This window comes from Monodelphis domestica, chromosome 4 (genome assembly GCF_027887165.1).
Source record: "Monodelphis domestica isolate mMonDom1 chromosome 4, mMonDom1.pri, whole genome shotgun sequence".
In the NCBI taxonomy this organism is placed as follows: domain Eukaryota; kingdom Metazoa; phylum Chordata; class Mammalia; order Didelphimorphia; family Didelphidae; genus Monodelphis; species Monodelphis domestica.
Genome location: NC_077230.1, coordinates 5184027 through 5204427, shown reverse-complemented (window position 1 = coordinate 5204427; position 20401 = coordinate 5184027). Strand labels below are relative to the sequence as shown.

Sequence of the window (20401 nt, the reverse complement as noted above, 5' to 3'; positions counted from 1 at the left end):
TGTTTTACTTGTGGCTATTGTGACACTGACTCCCCCCACAATGCACCTCTCTTCCTGTCCCCTCCCTGTTTCCCTATTCAATCTATGACATGTGTGGGTGTGTGTGTACGCCTCGCAGCCAGTATGTGGCTCAGTGGTCCTAGACAGGTTGTTTCAGATGAGAACAAGCATCGGGTGATGCCTCTCCCCTCCAGCCTTTCATTCACATCCTGCTCAAGACACTTGATCACTGGGTGACCCTGGGCACGTCATTCCACCTTTCCCAGCCTCCGTTTTCTTTTCCATCAAATGGGGGTGATAATAGCACCTATTTTGTAGAGTTCCTGGGAGGATCATCGTTTTTTTAAAGCATTACTCATATTGAAAAAGGCAATTTTCTCCCTCTTCTTTCTCCTTTCTTCCTTAATATATGCCTTTCCTCTCACCTTCTTTTTTAAACCCAACAAAACCAAGCTCTCTCCAAGCTGCGTTTGGGTGTCCCACCTTCCTCTGTGCCTCTTGAATCCTCTCTCAAAATCGGAAGGGACCATGAGGCCTTCTTTTATTCTATTAAAAAGGAAGTACTTCATCATCATGCGGCTCCTTCTGATATAGGTCCTGTCCTGGGTTTCTCATGGATCTTCTGTTTACAATGCAAACGTTCTACTCAGCTCTGTGTGAAAACCGTCTGTTTGAAAAGTTTCCAGTTTTTCCCCCGTAAAATGATATCCTTTTTCTGTGACAAGTTATTCTTAGTCATAAGGTCGTATCTGTTTCCCTTTGGAATATCACATTTTCAAGATTTTGTTCTTTCTTCCTCAGAGCTGCAGCATTTTCTTATGTCATCGTAACGATTGTTTCCTGGTACTTGAACTTTCTGGTTTCTTTCTGCCTCATCATGCAGATGAAACGGCTGTTTTCCAGAGATACGAATGAGCTCTTCGTGGATGGCCCCAGGGCTGTTTCTCTACGTCGGCTCTACCGCTTTGCCCCTTTTTCTCCTTGAGGCTGTTTTCTCTGGGTGTGAAGGGCGCCCCCCTCTCCTGCTCTCCTGCCACTTACGTGGCTTCTTTCTCCGGCTCCTTTGCCGAGCCGCCACCCTCTTAACTGTAGGCATCCCTCAGGCTTCTGCACTTTGGGCTCTTCTCTTCTTCACAGGCTCAGGACAAAGATTTGGCTTGCCTCCCCGAAGCTGAGACAGAATTTTCTATGGGATCATGATTCGGCACGTCAGTGTGTCGCCACCTAGTCCAGATTCTCCGGGAAACGTTTGGCTTCGGGGCTGGAACAGAGACGGCTAGTTGTTGCCAAGTACAGGAGGAGTTTGGGGGGCCTCGTGTGACTGGTTCTGACCGGGCCGTGGCTTCGACTTTACTGGGGCTCCACAACCGCCTTTCGCACGTCTTGGACTGGAGAGCCAATAACGTCTTCAACTCCGTATAGCTGAAACAGAACGTAGGGATCCCTCCCCCACCTTCTCTCCTTCCTTTGGCCCTGTAACTAAAGGGCAGTCATCCTCCTTGTCCCGCAGCTTCGCCACGTATTTTCACACACAATCACCCCATCATCATGGCCTTTGCAGCATCTCCCAGATGTCTCCCTTTTGTCCTCTAACACTGCTGGGGGATCTGCTTGCTCAACTCTCCCCTTCCAGTCCAGCCTCCATTCAGCCATCAGGGATTTCCTCGATGCAAGCCCAACCATGTCACACGTCCCCCACCCCGACCCACGTAAGCACGAGCAGCTCCCCAACACGTGCGTCACACTGCTGGATATTCAGAGCCCGCCATAATGTCGACTCGGCCTCCCTTTTCCCTTTTCTCATGCCTTACTCCATGGCCTAGTCTGTGATCCAGTCACGCAGGTCTCCCCCCCCCCCCCGGACCCCACGTATTCTCTCTCGCTGTCCTCCTCCATCTCTCCTGACTTCCGTGTCTGCTCGGACGATGATTTCCTATTGATCCTGTGCGTGTGTTTTCAGCTTGTCCGTCATGTTCCGGTGAGGGCAAGAACGGCCTTTGTGATGTCTTGGTGCCTCCGGCCCTTAGCACAGCGCCTGGGCCAGGCCCCCAGAGAGCCCCCGCTTGGGGCTCCCAAAGGGCAGAGTGCCGGTGGGCTCAGGAGAGCGGGGCAGTGACGAAATGGCCACTTGGGGAGCACAGTAATAGGGAGGAGGATGGAGGCTGAAGGGGGAGGGGAGCTGTTTGCAGGAACCGTGCTTGGTGATGACGTGCAAGATGGAAACAATGGAGGTAGATTGCCTCAGTGGCTCCAAGCAGGGCTTTCTACAGGATAAGAAGTCACAGCTAGCATGTCAGTTCTGTTCGCTCTTCTCACAGAGCTCTGCATTATTTTCTTAGCGGGACATCTAGTATTTGGGGAAGGGGGAAGCTCGCCTTTCTCGTGGGGTTTCCAGCTGATGCTGTTTCTCTGGGGGCCTCTCTCACGACTGGGGCTGCAGCCTGGCCTGCTCTGGGGGCCTCTCTCACGACTGGGGCTGCAGCCTGGCCTGCTCTGGGGGCCTCTCTCACGACTGGGGCTGCAGCCTGGCCTCCTCTGGGGGCCTCTCTCACGACTGGGGCTGCAGCCTGGCCTCCTCTGCGGGCCTCTCTCACGACTGGGGCTGCAGCCTGGCCTCCTCTGTGGGCCTCTCTCACGACTGGGGCTGCAGCCCGGCACAAAGGAAGCTCTCAGTAAGTGCCTGCCGGTTTTCATGATTTATTAAGGACTAGACTAAGAGAAAGCATAGTTTGATTTGGAAGGATGCACGGATGCTGATGGGCGCCTTCTCTTCTCTGGCCCTGCCATCACTTTAGGGCGACCCTCCCTCACCTCATGCCTGCTCTACTGCTATAGCTGGCTGGTAAATCTGCCTCCTCTCCATTCCCAGCCATCCTCCACTCAGCCGCCAAAGGGATTTTCCCATGAGCACCTGTGACCGGGGTAGCTCCCCTTTGCCCACCCAGTAAGCTGTGGGAACTTGCGCAGTCCAATTCGGGATCTTCCTCTTGGAGTTGCAATCCTTATAGCCCTTGTCTACTCTCTCACGTCTGGCTAAACCTTTGTTACCCTTCTTTCCACTGGCACTGGCCTTCCTGCTTCTCCAGGAAGCGTCCTCCGACCCCTTTGGGCTCTAGTGCCTTCCCTCTTGATCCTTTCTGTAGCTTGTTTATGCCTGAAAGTTGGTGTGTGGAATCCTTGAGGGCAGAGTTTTTCCCCACCTTTTTGTACTCCAGGACTCAGACCAGTACTTAAAGGCCTGCAGCTGGTACTGCCTCCCAATTTCCCCTTCTCCCCATTAGAGAAGGCATCGTTTGACAAAAGTCGTCGTTCTACGTGTATACAATGATGTCTTACTTCTTTCTGGTTGTCGGTTCTTCCTCTGGAGGTGGACACGCACAAGTCATTCTTCCAGTGATATTTCTGTTGCTGTATATAATGTTCTCTTGGTGCTGCTTGTTGTGCTCTTCATAGTTTCATATAAGTTTTTACACGTTTCTCCATAATTAATGTGTGGTGTTCCATCACACTCATGTCACAGCTTGTTTGGGCATTCCCCCACTGGTGCACATCCCATGAATTAAAATGTCCAGTTCTTTGCCACCACGAAGAGAGCTGCTGTAAGTATTTTAGACCATATAAGATCTTTTCCTTTTTCCCTGATCCCTTGAAGAAATTAACCTAACAGCTGGGTCAGAAGGTAAACACAACTGTATAACTCTTTGAGCATAATTCCAGATTACTTTCCAGAATGATTGGTTGGATCCGTTCATAATTCCACCAACAGTGTACTGGTGCCCTGATTTTCCTTCACACCCCTCGAACGTTTGTCATTTTGCCCTTTTGTCATTTTAGCCAACCTGGTAGATGTGAGATGATGTTCAGAGTTTATTTGATTTGCATTTCTCTAATCAATAATGACTTGGAGCTTTGATTTCTTCATCCAAAAACTGTCTCTTCCTATCTTTTGACCATTTATCAAATGGAGAATTGCTCCTATTATTAAATGTTTGACAATATCTATTGTAGATATGAGACTTCTGTCCAGGAAACTGTCTATAAATTTTTTTCCAGTTTACTGCTTTCCTTCTTATCTTAGATACATTCTTTTTATTTGTACAAATCATTTTTAATTTAATGCATTCAAAACTATACATTTTATAATGTTTTCTATCTCTTGTTTATTCAGAAATCTTCTATCCATAAATTTGTTATTTTACAAAATTATAAGTTGTCTAATAGAGGAGAAAATGAATATCTAATTAAACCTTTTTTAGAAAAAGAAATTAAACAGGCTGTAAATGAAGTTCTAAGAAAAAGGCATCAGGAGCAGGTGGATATGCAAGTGAATTTTACCAAAACATTTAAAGATTATCTAATTATAATATTACATAAATTATTTAGAAAAATTGGTAAAGAAGGATTTCTGCCAATCACCTTTTATGAAACAAATATGGTGCTGCTACATAAACCAGGAAGAGCAAAAATAGAGATAGAAAATTATAGGCCAATTTCATTGATGAATATAGATGCAAAAATCCTACACTATATAACAATATATATATAATATAATATATTAAAAATCATACAATATATAACAAAGATTATACATTATGACCAACCATGATTTATACCAAGTATGTAGGAATGGTTTAATATAAGAAAAACCATTAACATAATTGATTATATTAACCAGAAAAGTAACAAAAATAATATGATCATATCTATAGATACAGAAAAAACTTTTGACAAAATATAACACTTATTCTTATTAAAAACCACTTGAAAATATAGGTATAAGTGGATTTTTTCCCTAGAATGATAATAAGTATATACTTAAAACAATCAGTGAGAATTATCTGTAATGAGGATGAACCTTCGCTACAAAATCAAGAATGAAACAATAATGCTCATTATTGACAATGTTATTTAATATTGTATTAGAAATGTTAGCAATAATAAGTAGAAAAAAGAAATTGAAGGAATCAGAATGGGCATAGGGGTAATAAAAACTCTCTTTTCACAGATAATATGGTGGTTTATGTAGAAGATCCATCTAAGAAATTAGTTTAAACTATCTATGAATTTAGGAAAGTGTCAGGATATAAAACAAACCCACATAAATCTTCAGCATTTCTATATGCCACCAACAGTGCCCTACAAGAAGAGATGGTAACCATAAAATAATCATTGAGGGACAATTAGGTGAGAGACTTCCTAGCTGTGTGATATTTGGCAAGTCACTTAACCCCAGTTGCCTAATCTTTGCTACTCTTCTGCCTTGGAATCCATACTTAAGAACTTAGTGTTGATTCTAAGACAGAAAGTAAGAGGGATTAAAACTATAAAATTAAAAAAAACTATAGTTAGAATAAAATACCTATGAGTATATGTGCCAAAACAAATACAGAAACTCCATGAATATAATTATAAAACACTTTTTTTGTACATATAATGTCAGATTTAAATAAATGGAGAAATATGAATTGTTCATGGGTAGGCAGAGCCAATATAATTAAAAATATAATCCTACCCAAACTAATCTACCAAAAAAATTATTTTATTGACCTAGAAAAGATATTAGCAATATTCATTTGGAAAAACAAAAGATCAAGAATAACAAAGGAATTTTTTTAAACCCTTACCTTCTGTCTTAGAATCAATACTGTGTATTAGTTCTAAAGAGCAGTAAGGCCTCGGCCATGAGGGTTATTTGCCCAGGGTCCCACAATTAGGTAGTGTCTGAGGCCATATTTGAACCTAGGACCTCCCCCTCTCTAGGCCTGACTCTCAATCTACTCAGCTATCCAGCTGCTCCCAGAGATAATCTTTTAAATGTAAGGAAAGGAGGTTTAGCCTCAAAATGATCTGATCCTGGCTAAGAAATAGAAAAGTAGAGCAGTGGGACAGAACAGACACACAACAAACAGTCGTAAAAGATTATAGAAACCTTATGATCCTAGGTATAAAGGGAGACATGAACAAATTAGAAGAACAGGAACTTATTATTATCTTTTATGCTTTCTTGGATCTTGCCTAGAGTTGTATCTGGGAGAGCTAATCTACTCTTTGACATTTCATGTCGCTAACTTAACAGGACACCGTTATTCTCCAGCCCAAATTTGGAGTTTATCATTTAATGTGTTCTCTTAAGTTTTATTTACGGCCTTTAAAAAAATTGGCATTAACACTTTCCACTGCCTGTCCATCTGCCTAAAGATTCCTTCCTTGTATCATGAGAGAAAAAGTTTTCAAGTTTTCAAGATCTCTGAGAGAAAAACACCAAAACTTTGGAGGAAAAAAGTAATGGATGGTATGTTGGGGGGGAGGGGGTGGAGAGAAGGTGACCAATAAGACATTAGCAACCTCTATTTCTTACCTTCTGCCATTTATCAGAATTATTTCTTCATCTGTTAAGGCATAAAAATACCAAAATAGAAGAGGCAGGCTTTCGCAAGCAGTTTTCTGTGGCAAATCACGTCTTATTGACTACAATATAGAGAGCATGCAAAAATACTTTTATTTTGAATTTTAAAACACTTTATGACTCAGTTCAGCAGACTATAGCCTTCAATAAGGCATCATATATATATATTATATTATATACTTATATGTTATATAAGACTCCTCGATTGATATAACTTCATTGTGGATATCAAGCAAGACATAAAAACTAATGTGTAAGCACAGCAAAGATGTCAGTCCCTGGGATGTAGTATCTCATGCAGAAATGCCTCTGCCATCATTTGTGCTTGAAAGGATTTCCGTTGTGTTTTTGTCCTTGAAAGCTTGAGAGAAGTTCCTGACAAGAAATTCCTGTTAGGGGCCAATTAGGTGGCCCAATGGATGGAGAGCCAGGCCTCGAGATAGGGGGTCCTGTTTTCAAATTAGACACTTCCTAGTGATTTAACTCTGGCCAAGTCACTTAACCCCCTTTGCCTAGTCCTTAACACTCTTCTGCCTTGAATACACAGTGTTCATTCTAAGATGGAGGTGATGGTTTAAAAGGTTTTTTAAAAAAGAAAGAAAATGCCCGTCATGGTTATTTTTGCTTCCACAGGCCTCCGGCGATGACCCCTGTATAATACGCTATGAAGAGCTCGATCAGGAAGGTGTGTGTGAGATGGAGTGTGGGCATCCGTTTCATAAATGGGTATGATCTCTATTTGATTGAAGAACGACTGCTCGCTTCCCAGGCCTCATTGTCTTTGATGGGGCCAATTTTGAGGAGATCCGCATCGTGCATGCCTGTGTCTTTGCATCTGCGTGTTCCAAACTTTAAAAGAACGAATTTTCGCGTTCTCTGCACTGTCTTTCAAAACTACTTTTCACAAACCTGCTTTCAGGATGTCGGGCTCTCCAGCAGGGATGGCTGATCTGGAACGTGTTGTTCTAATTGGCCTCTGATCTTGAAGCCAGTCAGCTCTCGGCCTCCTTTCCTCGGCTCTAAAGCCAAGGTCTTGGATGAGGCGCTCTTCTGAGTTCCTCTCAAGTTTCCAAATTCTATGATTGACAATTTCCCATGAGGCCTTGTTACTCAGTATGCTTAGGACAGGAAGTACCCTCACAAATTGTTTAGTCAACAAAAGACTGCCTTCTCCCCCTCACAACTGAGAAAGCAAGAAAAATCAAAGCCTTTATGAACATGCATCGACGAGCAATACCAATGCCTACCTTGCCATTCTAAATTGTTTCATCTCTGTAATTGAAGTCACACATTCTTTGTAAAAAGGTTTTTTATACAAATAATGCAAGCATGACTTTATTCTAATCTACACAGTAAATTAAATATTAAGCAGAAGGATTAGCTTGGAAGGAATCTTCAAGATTATCTAAGTCTGATCCCCTAATTTATAAATGAAGAAACTGAGACTAAGAGGTGAATTGGCTTGTCCAAGACCATGTAATGAGGCGCACAGCTAAGATTTAACTCCCTCCCTCCAGCAAACAAATCTTGGCTCTTAGACTCAATCAAATAGACTACCCTGGAGCTAGAGCCATTGTGTACACTTGTAATTTTTCCATATGTTGTAGTTGATAATGATTATTTAACATTAATACGCCACCTACACTACTAGACTGAAATAAATCCAGTCCCTCCTCAATCCTTTTACTTACCTTATAAAAAGAAAATAAAGTCTGAGGGCAGCTGGGTGGCTCAGAGGTGGGAGGCCCTGGGTTCTGATTTGACTGTGTGACCCTGGGCAAGTCACTTAACACTCACCGCTTAGCCCTTACCATTCTTCTGCTTGGAACCTATACACTATATTAACTTTCAGACAGAAGGTAAGGGCTTGGAAAAAAAGGAAAGAAAGAAAATATGGCCCTCTTCATAGCTTCCTTTACACAATCAGATTAATGTTTAAGTTCCTAATGGACAACACACACACACACACACACACACACCCTCTCCCTGTGTATACAGGAGAGTCAAGGCTTGACAGGTACCCGAGTTTAGATACCTCCGACCTAAATCGGTTAATAATCAAGTCTTTATTGTGCCAGGAGGAGTTGGGACAAAACCATTCCTCAGGCCCATTGATTAAGAGCTCATGGAATCAGAGCCAAAAGCTCCAGGATTTACATGGATGGAAGCTACAAAACTTAGATATCTTGATCCAAAAGTTATCTGAGAGCAGAGGATCCGCCACACCGCTGGGAGAGGGAGAGACAGAGCCCAGGCTTCCAGGGCAAGAGGATGGGTAAATGGAGGTCCTGAGGCCTAAGGCCAGGAAGTCCTAGAGGCAGCTCCGTGTGAGCACTTGGCACAATCTAATTCTGAGGACTTTTTGTGGGCTTCCTCCCGAGACAGGGAGCCCCGGGTAGGCTGAGCTTAGAAGGGACGTCAGCACATTAAGTGTCCATAGAAATGCCCTCTGGAACAAGTTAGGAGAGCAACGTGTGATTGGGGATTCATGGATTTTTCCCCTTGTTTTCAGTGTATTAAACAGTGGCTTAAAGAACAAAGGACATGTCCAACATGCCGTGAATATATCCTGTTGGCAGAAGAGTTTCCTGCACTTTCTGCATCAGTCTGGCCTGCTTAAAATTCAGCAGCTTCCTCACTACTGTTCTAGTTAGCTAAAAGTTCCCTAAATATTGATTTGTTGAACACAAATAACTATGTTGTAAACATAAGATACACATGAACATGTATAGCATATATTTGAAGAAAAACTATTGAACTCTCTCTATAAATATATAAATACTATGTAAGAATTTCTTACTGCTAGGGGGCAGCTGGGTAGCTCAGTGGATTGAGAGCTAGCCCTAGAGACGGGAGGTCCTAGGTTCAAATCTGGCCTCAGCCACTTCCTAGCTGTGTGACCCTGGGCAAGTCACTTGACCCCCATTGCCTACCCTTGCCACTCTTCTGCCTTGGAGCCAATACACAGTATTGACTCCAAGACGGAAGGGTAAGGGTTAAAAAAAAAAAAAAAAAAGAATTTCTTACTGCTAAATAGAAGAGGATTTGTACCAAAAATCAGAAGGCTACCAGTGAAATGCATTTCCTTCTTCTGTAAAATGCACTAGTGATCTCGAAGGACTTTTTCACTTCTAACATCATGTGACTGTCTCTGTGATCATATCTTCAATAGGGTAAAGGGTGACCCTGGGCAAGTCACTTAACCCTACTCGCCTCGCTTTTACTGCCTTTTTGCCTTAAAATTGATAGTTTCAGACAGAAGATAAGTTTTTTAAAAAGTGTTTTGAGCTTCAAATTTTACTTGGCCTATTAGAGTGCTCAACTTTGCCCTCAATAGTTGGAGAAATAGTGGTTGTTTGAAAATATAATTATCTGCTTTATTCCTCTACCAGAATCTTTATAAACAGCAAATGTAAGAAAGCCACAATGAGTCCCGGATGTTTAAGCATTGGACTTGGTGTTGATCGAAGCAGGCCAGTCACCGTCTTCAGATCTGTGCTTGCCTTTGTTTTATTTCACGAGTCTCTTCTCAAATGACTTTATGTGTGTTTACAATCTGCCTGCGGCCCCTGTTCTATGGGAAGGCAATTGGCAGTATCAGTAAGATACTTCCCTCTCAAAAGCCTGTAAGCCATATGGGTTAATGCACCCCCCGAGGCCCAGCCTGGAAGGAGGGAGCTCTTCCTCCCAGGTGAGGATGAGGCCCTGCTGAGCAGCCCTCCTGGGGCAGCCAGTGTCCGGGGGGGGACCTGAGCCCAGAGGGGACGTTACCTGGCAAGTGAGAAAGAAGACCGTGCGGCGAGGCGAGGGAACCGGCTTAGGGGCTGAGACGGGGAAATGGCGTTTGGGCAGTTCCGCATCCTCCTGGCCCCCTCCAGAAGTGGTGCTTCTTCAGAGGGAGTCCCGGCCACAGAGACTAGAGCGGAGCAAACACGCAGGCAGACCCGAGCGTGAACAGCGTCCAGAGTACAGGGAGAAACGAGACGTCGTGAGGAGGGAAAGGCTGGAAAAGGGCCGAAACAACACGGAAATAAGCAACAAAAATAGGGATGGGCTGGAGGGATGCAGAAGAGCCAGTGACACAGCTGCCCAAAGGCGGCGGCACGGAAGGGAGCGAGCGTGGATGCCCCCTCGAGCGGCAAAGCGTAGCATCTGGAACGGCATAAGCAAAGGGAAGACACAGAATTGCTGAGAAAATCAGAGCTCAGAGGCTTAAGGGCGCCATCTGGGCAGGAGGACCAGCGAGCTTCTAGCATGCTAACCCTGCGTGGGCGGCACTTCTACAAGGGCTGGCCAGGCGCTGCGATAGATCGTACAGATAAACACAATGCAGGATTGTGACGGGGAAGCCTGTGGAGCGGGTGCGTCTACACACACCCACGAGCCCTACAACGCAGCACTCAGGACTGTGATGTCTCTGCAGACCTTAACCGGGAAGCCTGTGGAGCGGGCGCGTCTACACGCACCCACGAGCCCTACAGCACAGCGCTCAGGAACTCGAGGGCCAAGGAACGCGTCAAGGACGTCGCGACTAGGAAGCATGATGAGACAATAAACCCCATTTCTGAGTCGCACTAAAAGAGCTTGGGGTCACATCTCTAAACTTGTCCATCCACTAAATAAGACTAGGAAAGGGTTAATGAACTGATGCTGCAGTTTTTAAAAATGAGAAACCTCAAACTTGAAGCAGAAAAAAGAAATCTTAAAAATCGGGAGAAATGGGTAAGTTTGGTAAGCTGGAAGCAAGCTGCCATCGCACGGATAGACTGAAGGGCAGGTCTTTGAAAAGCTCATCCAGGTGATCTATCAAATGAGCAAATAGTTTCTTAAAGAATTCAAACTCTGAGCAGACGTGATCACGCGCCAAATCACTAATAATGAGAGAAACGTAACCCTCAGCCACGTTGAGGTTTCATCTCAGCCCGACCGATTGGCAGATGGCCCCAAAAAGATGGTGTAGAAAGACAATGAAATCTGCCATTGCGAGAGTTGGTGAGCCGCACATCAATGGTGGGAAGAAATTGATGCCAAGGAAGTCGCCCACGTAAATGACGTGACCACGTCCTTCGGCGTGCGGATTGCAGTGTTAAACAGACCTTACGGAAATCTTCAACAACAAGGAAGGCTCCACATGGACCACGATGTTGTAGCAGCACCTCCTGCCGTGACAAAGACCCGCAAAGTCAATGTCCCCTGTGTTGGGGATGATGACAAAATGGTGGAACTTGAATGTAATCTGATTATACTTATGAATAAAAATGTGAAAAATACAGAGAAGCATGAAAAGATTTTAATTGCTCTAAAATGAGGTGAGTAGAGTGAAGAAAACAAGATGCACGACAGCAATCAAAACTTAATTTTTTCAAATCACAAAGAACAACGTGGCCCCAAAAAAGAGCTTTAAAAACAACTTACGTACTCCATTGCTGAGAAGTAGAGAGGAGTACACGGGCGGGAAACACTAAGAATGTATTCATGCATTCATCAGTGTTCATTTTTTTCTTTCTCTTTTAATTATAAGAGATGTGACTCTAAGGATACATAGGCAAATCTTGGCCATTAAAAATTCCAGTTTTCTAAAAAGAATGTAGACTCCTTGCGACTGGAACTGTCTTCTATATCTTTTAGTTGTACTTGCCATGTAATATGGCAAGTATTTCACAAATTTCAAAAGATTGACCTAAAAAATAGGTTTATGAGCTATTTTTCTCAACCCAGAGACCAATATATCTCAATCTCTAGTCCTTTCTTTAAAAATTATTAAGGAAAATAAAAGGGGCAGGGCCTGGCTGGATGAGTCGATAGATTGAGATTCAGTTCCAGACACTTCTTAGCTATGTGACCCTGGACAAGTCACTTAATCTGCATTGCCTAGTCTTTACAGAATTGATTCTAAAGTGGAAGGAAAGGGTTTAAAAAAAAAGTTAAGATTTCCTCACAGTTGGGAGTAAGATTTAAGGATTGCCTAATGCTTAACTCATAGTAGGTTCCGTTTTTGGCTGATTGAATTTCTTCTTCCTTCTCTCTCCAACCACTTTCTAGGAAGGGTTAGAACAAGGACTTAAAGTAGTTCTTCTGAACCTCAAGCCCCTGTTACTGTTCTCAGTTGTCATTTGTGAATATCCATGAATGGAAAAGTTTTGCCTCTAAGATCAGCTTCAGATGTAGGAGAAGATGGTGGAAGGGTGAGACGTCCCTCGTGGAGGTTGAGTGAATACACGATGTCTGCCCGAAGGTGGCTCTTCGGAGGAGGAGGGCAGGAGACTGGGGATGCTCTCCTAGAGCAGACAGAATTAGGTTGATTTGCCCCTCTTTTACTAGTCTAGAGGAATGAGTTTTGGAGTTCATGTTGCTTTTCCTGTTGAAGGTCTTTTCCCAGGTGAGAGCAGCTTCCGTGCCTGCTTCTCCATCTAATGCTCGCCATGGAAAGACCAGATATGAGAAGATGGTGAGTCACACCATTTAGCCAAACTAATAAAAAAAGGGAACTCAGAGAAGCTGCACAGATCAGAACAGGCCAAACCATGCACAGAGTCAATGAGACTTTCCCGAATAGGGGCATGACCAGTAATCCAGCTCCTCCCTACGTGACATCCCCCAAGACCCTCACCCAGAAGAAAGCCTGGAACCGCATGTGGGCTCTCCGAACAATGACTCTCCTCTTCACATTCCCAGCACATCCTCCCCAGCCGATGCCTTACAGTCCAGGTGACAGCCGTAGATCTTCCCTCCTTCTCTTGGACTTTCCAGACTCGGAAAAGGAATGAATGAAGATTGACGCATTTATGAAGCACTTGTTGTTCTAGGCATTGCGCAAAGCACGGGAGGAACAAATACAGGAAGTCCTGTGAAGCAGGTTCTAACAAGAAAGGATAACTGTTGTAGGGAGGCAGTAGCCGGGGGTGGGGGGGTGGAGGGTGGGGGAGGGTTGGTTTGGTTTGGTTTTTTCCTCTGAGAACTAAACAGGATATTAGGTGGAAGCCGCGGGCAATTAATGACAGTCTTACATAGAGCGATTATTGATTACTGTTCTCAGAGCAGGAAGTAGAAGGGGAGCAGGATTGAGCAGGAATGGGCATGCCAGAGCGGGATGGCTAGAATGCGGTGTCTTTAGCTTGGGACCAGCTAGTTGTCTCCTGGTTATTCCACACACAGGACTCTCCCATCTCTCAACGTCAGGCATTCTCTCTGGCTGTCTTCCGTGCCTGGAGTGCTCTCCCTCCTCTCCTCTAACTGCTGAGCTTCCTGGCTTCTTGAAGCCGCAAACAAACTCATGTTTATGAACGCCTTCCCTAACTCGTTACTTCTGGTGTTTATGTTCATTATTTTCTATTTATCCTATACATAAAGCTTGCTTTGTTGATATTTGTTTGCTTGTTGTCTCCCCCATTCGATCATAAACCCCTTGAAGGCATAGCCTGTCTACATTACCTCTCTTTGTTATCCTATAGTATGGGTTGATGATGGACTAAATGTAACAATAATAGCTATCATTTATGTAGAGTTTGATTGCTATTATCCCCTTTTTACAAATGAAAAAATGGGCTCTGAGGAATTTAGGGTCTCCCCTAGGATCACACAGCTATCATTTGAACCTTGGATTTGAACATCGGGTTTGGACTTTGGTCTTCTTATTTCAAGTTCGGCACACTCTCACCCAACACATCACCTGGAAGCCGAAGTACCAGGTCTGAGGTAGAAAATCAGAGTGACCCCAACAGCAACTGCATAAACTTCATTAATTGTCAGACCTTTGGTGTCCATAAATGCTTTTTCTGACCCCAGGAAGGTGATTCCTTAGTAGGAAACAAATCATTCACAAATAGGTATCTCTCCGGGGAAAGGAATGAGTGACAGGAATAACTCCAACCGAAATGTTATTAATTCTCATTCTCTTTGGCAACCAAAAATGGCTTGAAATCAAGACTAGCTCCTTATTCTGGTCAGCATTCTTCGAAATGAGTGGCTGGTATTAGCATTTCTAATTCAAATTTCTTCACACGAAAACAGAACTATTTTTCCTTTAACATGCACTTTTGTGAAGTAAAATTGTTTCCGATAAATAATTTAGCACCATTAACTTAGAAGTTCTATTTTCTCTTTTTTCCTCTCTTTCCTTTTTTCTTTTCCTCCCTCCCTTTTTCCTTTCTGTCTTCCTTTCTCTCTTTCTTCCCTCCCTTCTCTCTCTTTCTCCCTATCTTGCCTAGGCAGCAGCAACTCACCACTCGATCCCACTGCTGATCAACACAGAAGATTTGACCTGCTCTATTTCTGACCTGGGCCAGTTTGCCCTTCCTTAGGCAGCTTGATGCACTCACCACTCCTCGGGATCTCATCTGACTTGGAAGACACCCAGTCAGCACCCAAGCTCAAGTGATCCATCCTGCTCAAGTCGTCTACGTCACCACAACTAGCGCATTCTGTTTTCTAAATGGTTTTTAAAGTATTTGAAAAGATTTATATGATCATTTTGACTAATTGTTCCATCCTTTCCTTTTCCAATGCATTCCTCTGCCCAACCTCTGTTTATTTGATGTAATATGATGGTCTTAACTGACACTTTCCTGCCATTGATTCCAAGAAATCTGTGTACAATCCATGCCCTGGTTTTTGAGGTGCCGCATCATTCCAGTAGAACAGTTAGAAAAATAGAGCAGTTGAATAACCCCCATTGTCATTCCAGACATTAGCTGTTTCTCCTGCTCTGTATGGCTACAGCTTGGGATCTTCATCTGCCATCTGACTCCCCTGATCTTTTTCCATGTCCAGTTTTGAAGCCATCCGTCACTAAAATGAAGAGCTCTCATAGAGGAGCAGAAAAATAAACCTAGGTGATGCTCGACCCATCCATTCCCTCTCTCCTCTTTCATCTCTGTCCCTTCTTCCCTCATCCTTAAGACATCGACGATTGGCCTTCTCCGGTACTCATCCCACATATCTATGCCTGTTTGCTACCAAACTCATCTCAGAAAGATGCCCAAAGAGTTCTCAGCCCCATAAAACATGATTTCTCTCCCCTCTACTACGGAAACTTTCTCTCCAAAGTTTTCTCGTCTTTTAACAAAAAGTCTGTCTTGTTGCCTCTTCACCCCCATTGGAACAAAGACATTTTTGTTTGTCAATATGCAGTCAAGCAAAACAAATTCCAATCAAGTATGTTCAAACCATGCACGTCTTATTTCTGCCTTGTGAGTAGGAGACCTTTTGTCTAAACAGGTTGATACCATGTTTAACTTCTTTTAAACGCCTCATTATCTTGCTCATGCTGGAAGTGCAGCCGGCACTCGCCGTCCTGAGCGGCACAGAGGCTTCGAGCTGCTTCCTTGCTGACCTCCCGGAGGCAGCGCCATGTTGATGGCACACTTGGAGCACAATAACCACCCCGGGATTGGTAGCAGGCTTCGTGGTCAGGCTTCTAGAGCCATAGAGCTGGGCACTCACCGAGTTGTGGAATCTTCCAGAGTTGCTTGTCTTGACCGTTTTTATTGTTGTGTAAAATGTTCTCCTGCTTCTGCCCTCTGGAACTCTCCGTGTCTTTTTGTAGCACCGTTCATCTCTTTCATATGTTTCTTCACATGTTCACATTTGTTCATTCAAACATGAATGAAATCTACATGGTGCTACCTACTATATCTCTCTGTACTTATAGCTCTGTGTGTATTTCCTACAGAACAGCAGTGTTCTGCCGCATTCATAGACCACAGTGTGTTCAGCCATTCTCCAGTTCCTTGCTGCCACAAAGAGGGCAACTTGGATCTCTTTTAGGGCATGCATTTAGTAGTTTTTCTGGGCCAAAGGGCAGGAACCATTTGGTAACTTTGGGGACATCATGTCCTATGGATTTTTAGAACAAGTAGATCAACAAACGACTCCACCAAAAGTATATTAATGGAACCATTCCAGCAGCCCCTCCAACATTTTTTGTTTTCATTATCTTTGCCAGACTTATGAGTTCAAAGGCCAACCTCAGTTGTTTTAATTTGTGTTTCTATAATTATAAGAGATTTGGAGCTTTTCTAAAAACTGCCTATTTGAGATTCTATTTACATATTGGCCAAGGGTTCCAAGTCTTGCAAATTTGAAATAGTTCTTTTTATATTTTGTAAATAATACCATTATTAGATTTCTGCACCTCCACCATCCTGCCCTGGTGACTTTTTTTTTCCTCTTATAATTTTAGCTGCATTGAACTTATTTGTGCAAAACCTTAAATTTTGTATGATCAAAATTATCTGTTTTCCCTCTCTGACCTTTTCTATCCCTTATTTGGTCCTGAGCTCTTCCCCTCTCTATAGATCTGACAGGTAATCTCTTTCTTCTACAATTTGTTTGTCAACTTTTATGTCTAAGTCATGTACCTGTTAGGAACTTATCTAGGTAAACAGTATAAGATATGGCTATAAACCTATTTTATGCCATAATATTTTCCAATGTTCCATACAGTTTTTGTTAAAAAATAAATTCTTATTCCAATACCTGGTCTAGTTGAGGTTTTCAAATACTAGGCTACTACTTTTGCTTTTGTCTTGAATCTATTCCTGATTTTAACTCTTTTTTTCCCCTTTATTTTTCTATTTCTTTACCAATCTCATGTTGTTTTGATGATTGTTGCTTTGTAATATACTTTTAAGATCTGATACTATGAAGCCCTCTTCATTTCAATTATTTTTTTCCTAGGCTTTTCCTGGAGATTCTTGACCTTTTCTTTGTCTAGTAGAATTGTTCTTTTTTCTAGTTCTATAACTCTTTGTTCCCAAATAAGTAAATGAATTTAGGTAGCTTTTATTGTCATTTTTATTATGTTGTCTCAGCCTAACTATAAACAAGGAATATTTGTCCAGTTATTTAGGTCTGTATTTCTATAACAGTGTTTTATAATTGTATTCATATGGTTTTTGTGTGTCTTGTATACATTCCATAAGTACTTTAAATGGAATTTCTCTTTCTACTTTTTCTTGCAAGGTTTTGTAATAATATACAGAAATGCTATTGATTTACGTGGATTTTTTTATATCCTGTAAATTTGCAAAAGTTCCCATTAACTTTTAGTTGATTTTCTATGGTTCTCTAATTAAGCTATCATGTCATTCACAAAAAAGCAATGATTTTGTTCCCTTTTTTGCCTATGCTTGTTTCCTTGCTTTATTTGTCCTGTTATGTTGCCAAACCTAACTTTTCTAGTGTTATATAAACTAATATTGGAAATCATAGCTATCCTTTGCTTATTGAAATTAATTGAAACACACAGATTTCCGTGACATATAATGTTGTCTCTTAATTTTAGATAGATATTATAGCAAGGAAACATATATCTATCCTTATTTTCTCGTATTATGATTGTTGATGTTATGTTGAACAGGATTGAGTGTCTAGTCCAAAACTTCCTATATCTCCTGCTGTAATCTTATGATATGTTGTTTTTATGGTTGATGTGGTCCATTATGTCAAAAGTTTCCTACTATTGAATGGCCTCTACAAGATGCCCCCAATCAATCAGTATTATCCAAGACTTAGCAGAAACAAAGAACATGGAATGAGATCATCCAAAAGACAAGGATCTACAACCAATATCTTGTCCAAGAAACCTGGGTGTATCCTCAGTGAAATGAAGGACTAGCAAATTTTTCGGAGTAGAAAAAAAAGAAGTGAAAAGGAACTTTGAGATATTTAGAAGTCAAGAAAAATTACAAGTTGAGATGAATAATCAAAAGAGACTATTTACAGTCTGATAGCGAGAGATGTTAGAACGTCTCTCTTAAAACCCTAATGTCAGGTAGGTTACTTAGTGGATTGAGAGTCAGGATTAGAGGACCTAGTTTCAAATCTAGTCTAAGACATGTCCTAGCTGTGTGACCCTGGGTAAGTCATTTAATCCCCATTACCTAGCCCTTATGTCTCTTATACCTTGGAGCCAATACATAGCATTGATTCTAATATGGAAGGTAAGAGTTTTTAAAAAACTCTAATGCCCTTAAAGGTTATCATTTGGGACAGCAAATCTATAATAGTTTTTTATATATATATATATTTTGAAGATGTAAGAAAATGAAAAATGGCAGAGAAGGATACATTGAGATAAGATGGGAAAAAAGATAGACAAACTTAGCGAGACACACTCTAATATCCTGGTATTTGATAAGCATTTGATATTTGATAAGCATTTGATCATTTTTTTCATGAAATGTTTTTTTTTAATTTTATTACATCTTCTGAATTTCTTTATATACTCTTGTTTTATTGTGCCCCAAGTCACAGGAGTGAAGACTGTTGTCATTCTTTCTGGGTTATTTGTCTTCTTCAAGACTCAAACTACTAGATAAAGATTTATTTCTTCATTGGTCCATTTATTATTTGAAAAAAACTGTTGAGAATACTGGACAGTGGCGTGGGAAAAGTTACTACTAGAAGAATGTTTACAACAAGCTTCCCTGACAGGCGTTTCCTTCCTAAGAATTATAGATACGTAGATATAAAGATATCTGTGTAGACCCGAATCCAATGTATGAGAGCAAGAACAGGCAGACAAGACCCAGACCTTCTATAATCATGTGGGAAAGTATCCCAAGTCTACCAGTTGGAGAAATACAAATTCAATCACTCTTAGGTTCCACCAAAGTGGCCAAGATGGCCAACACGGAATATGATAAATACTGAAGGAATTATGAGAAAATTAACCCATTAACGCTGGTGAACTTCTGCATGCCTGCAGCCATTTCTGTAAAGCAGTTTGGTCGATAATACCAAAAGTTAGTCCATAGTGCATTCCCATTGGCCCAGTTGTGTTACTGCAAGGCCAATAACCAAAAAAGGTCAACAAAAGGTACAGCAATAATTATAGCAGCTCTGTTTGCACTGGAGTGCAGTGCAGTGTCCGTCAGCTGAAGAATAGCTGAATGAGTAAGCCATGGTGTGTAGGGACGCGAAGGAGCGCTGCTGTGCTGCTAAAAATAAGAAAACAGATTATCCAAAAAGAAATGGAAAGACTTGCACGAGCCAACAAAAGTCAAGCAGAACCAGAAGAACAAATTCCACCTAACGTCAATCCTGTAAAAATCAACGCTTCCAGGAGTCTCGACACAGATGAAGAATGAGACGTGCAGAACGCAGAGAATGACACGCAATAACCCATGGCGATAGCAACAGTCCAAACAGAGCTTCGAAAGCCGTCATAACCCATGAGGATGGCCACTCACTGCTCCAGAGCGCCGGGTAGAACAGGCGGGATGCGTACAGGCTGCAGAACTGGATGTATCTTGGGAAAGCCACCAAAAGAATTTGTTTTGTTTCACTATGTATTTGTTATGAGACATTTCTTCTTCTTCTTTTCTTTCTTTTCCTCCCCCCGGGCAGATGTTGGAAGGGAGTAAATAGGTCAGACCGTTCCTTTTTCCTCAATAGAGGCGCAGTTGTTCCCTGTGTTAAACGTCGTATTGTTACTTGTACTTGACTGTTTTACTTTGTTGTTAGTAGGAGTTAACTGTAAACGCTTGTAATGTGAACGTGAACCTCAATAAAGCTTTGTTCCAAGCACTAAGACCCTCGGACTTGGCCGTTTTTCTGCTTGGCTACTCCCTTGGTCTGGCTCCTGCAGCCATGATGTCCAGTGAGAGAGGACGGCGTCAAGATCCTCGTTCTTTCGGGCGTAGATGAAGGGGCCGGATAGGGTGGCCTCTGTGCTCTGCATCTGAAGTTTGCAGCCAGGCCACAACAAAGGTAATTGCACATTATTTACCAGCACAGGGTGCAGCAAGTGAACAGGTGCAAATACTCTTTGAGGAGCTCAGTCAGAGCCTCCACATTAAATCAGACAGTATTGACAAAAACTGAAAAATACACTAGCCAGGAGGGCTGAGCCAGAGGCTTTTCAGCTCCCTTTTCTGTGTTGTCTTCCCCAAGCAGAACGCAGCTGCTTGAAGAAAGGGGCTCTTTGCTTTGTTGGTAGCCCCAGTTCTTGGCCTGTCCTATGATAAGGACTTGGTCAATGCTTGTTTCCTT

General features: G+C 42.4%; 1 protein-coding gene across 9 annotated transcripts in view; it reads left to right on the top strand.

Moving 5' to 3' along the window:
• Positions 1-19940, top strand: part of TTC3 (tetratricopeptide repeat domain 3) — a 193218-nt gene extending 173278 nt beyond the window's left edge. For 2 of the 9 annotated variants that reach the window (XM_056797083.1, XM_056797077.1), the window contains 2 exons: positions 7040-7091; positions 14614-19940. In XM_056797083.1, the coding sequence (XP_056653061.1) occupies positions 7040-7091; positions 14614-14681 (120 nt within the window). In that variant the 3' untranslated portion in view covers positions 14682-19940. Of the gene's footprint in view, positions 1-7039; positions 7133-14613 lie in introns of all 9 variants that reach the window. The other 7 variants (XM_056797082.1, XM_056797076.1, XM_056797081.1 and 4 more) reach the window with 5 other exon arrangements.
• The last annotated feature ends 461 nt before the right edge of the window (positions 19941-20401 follow it).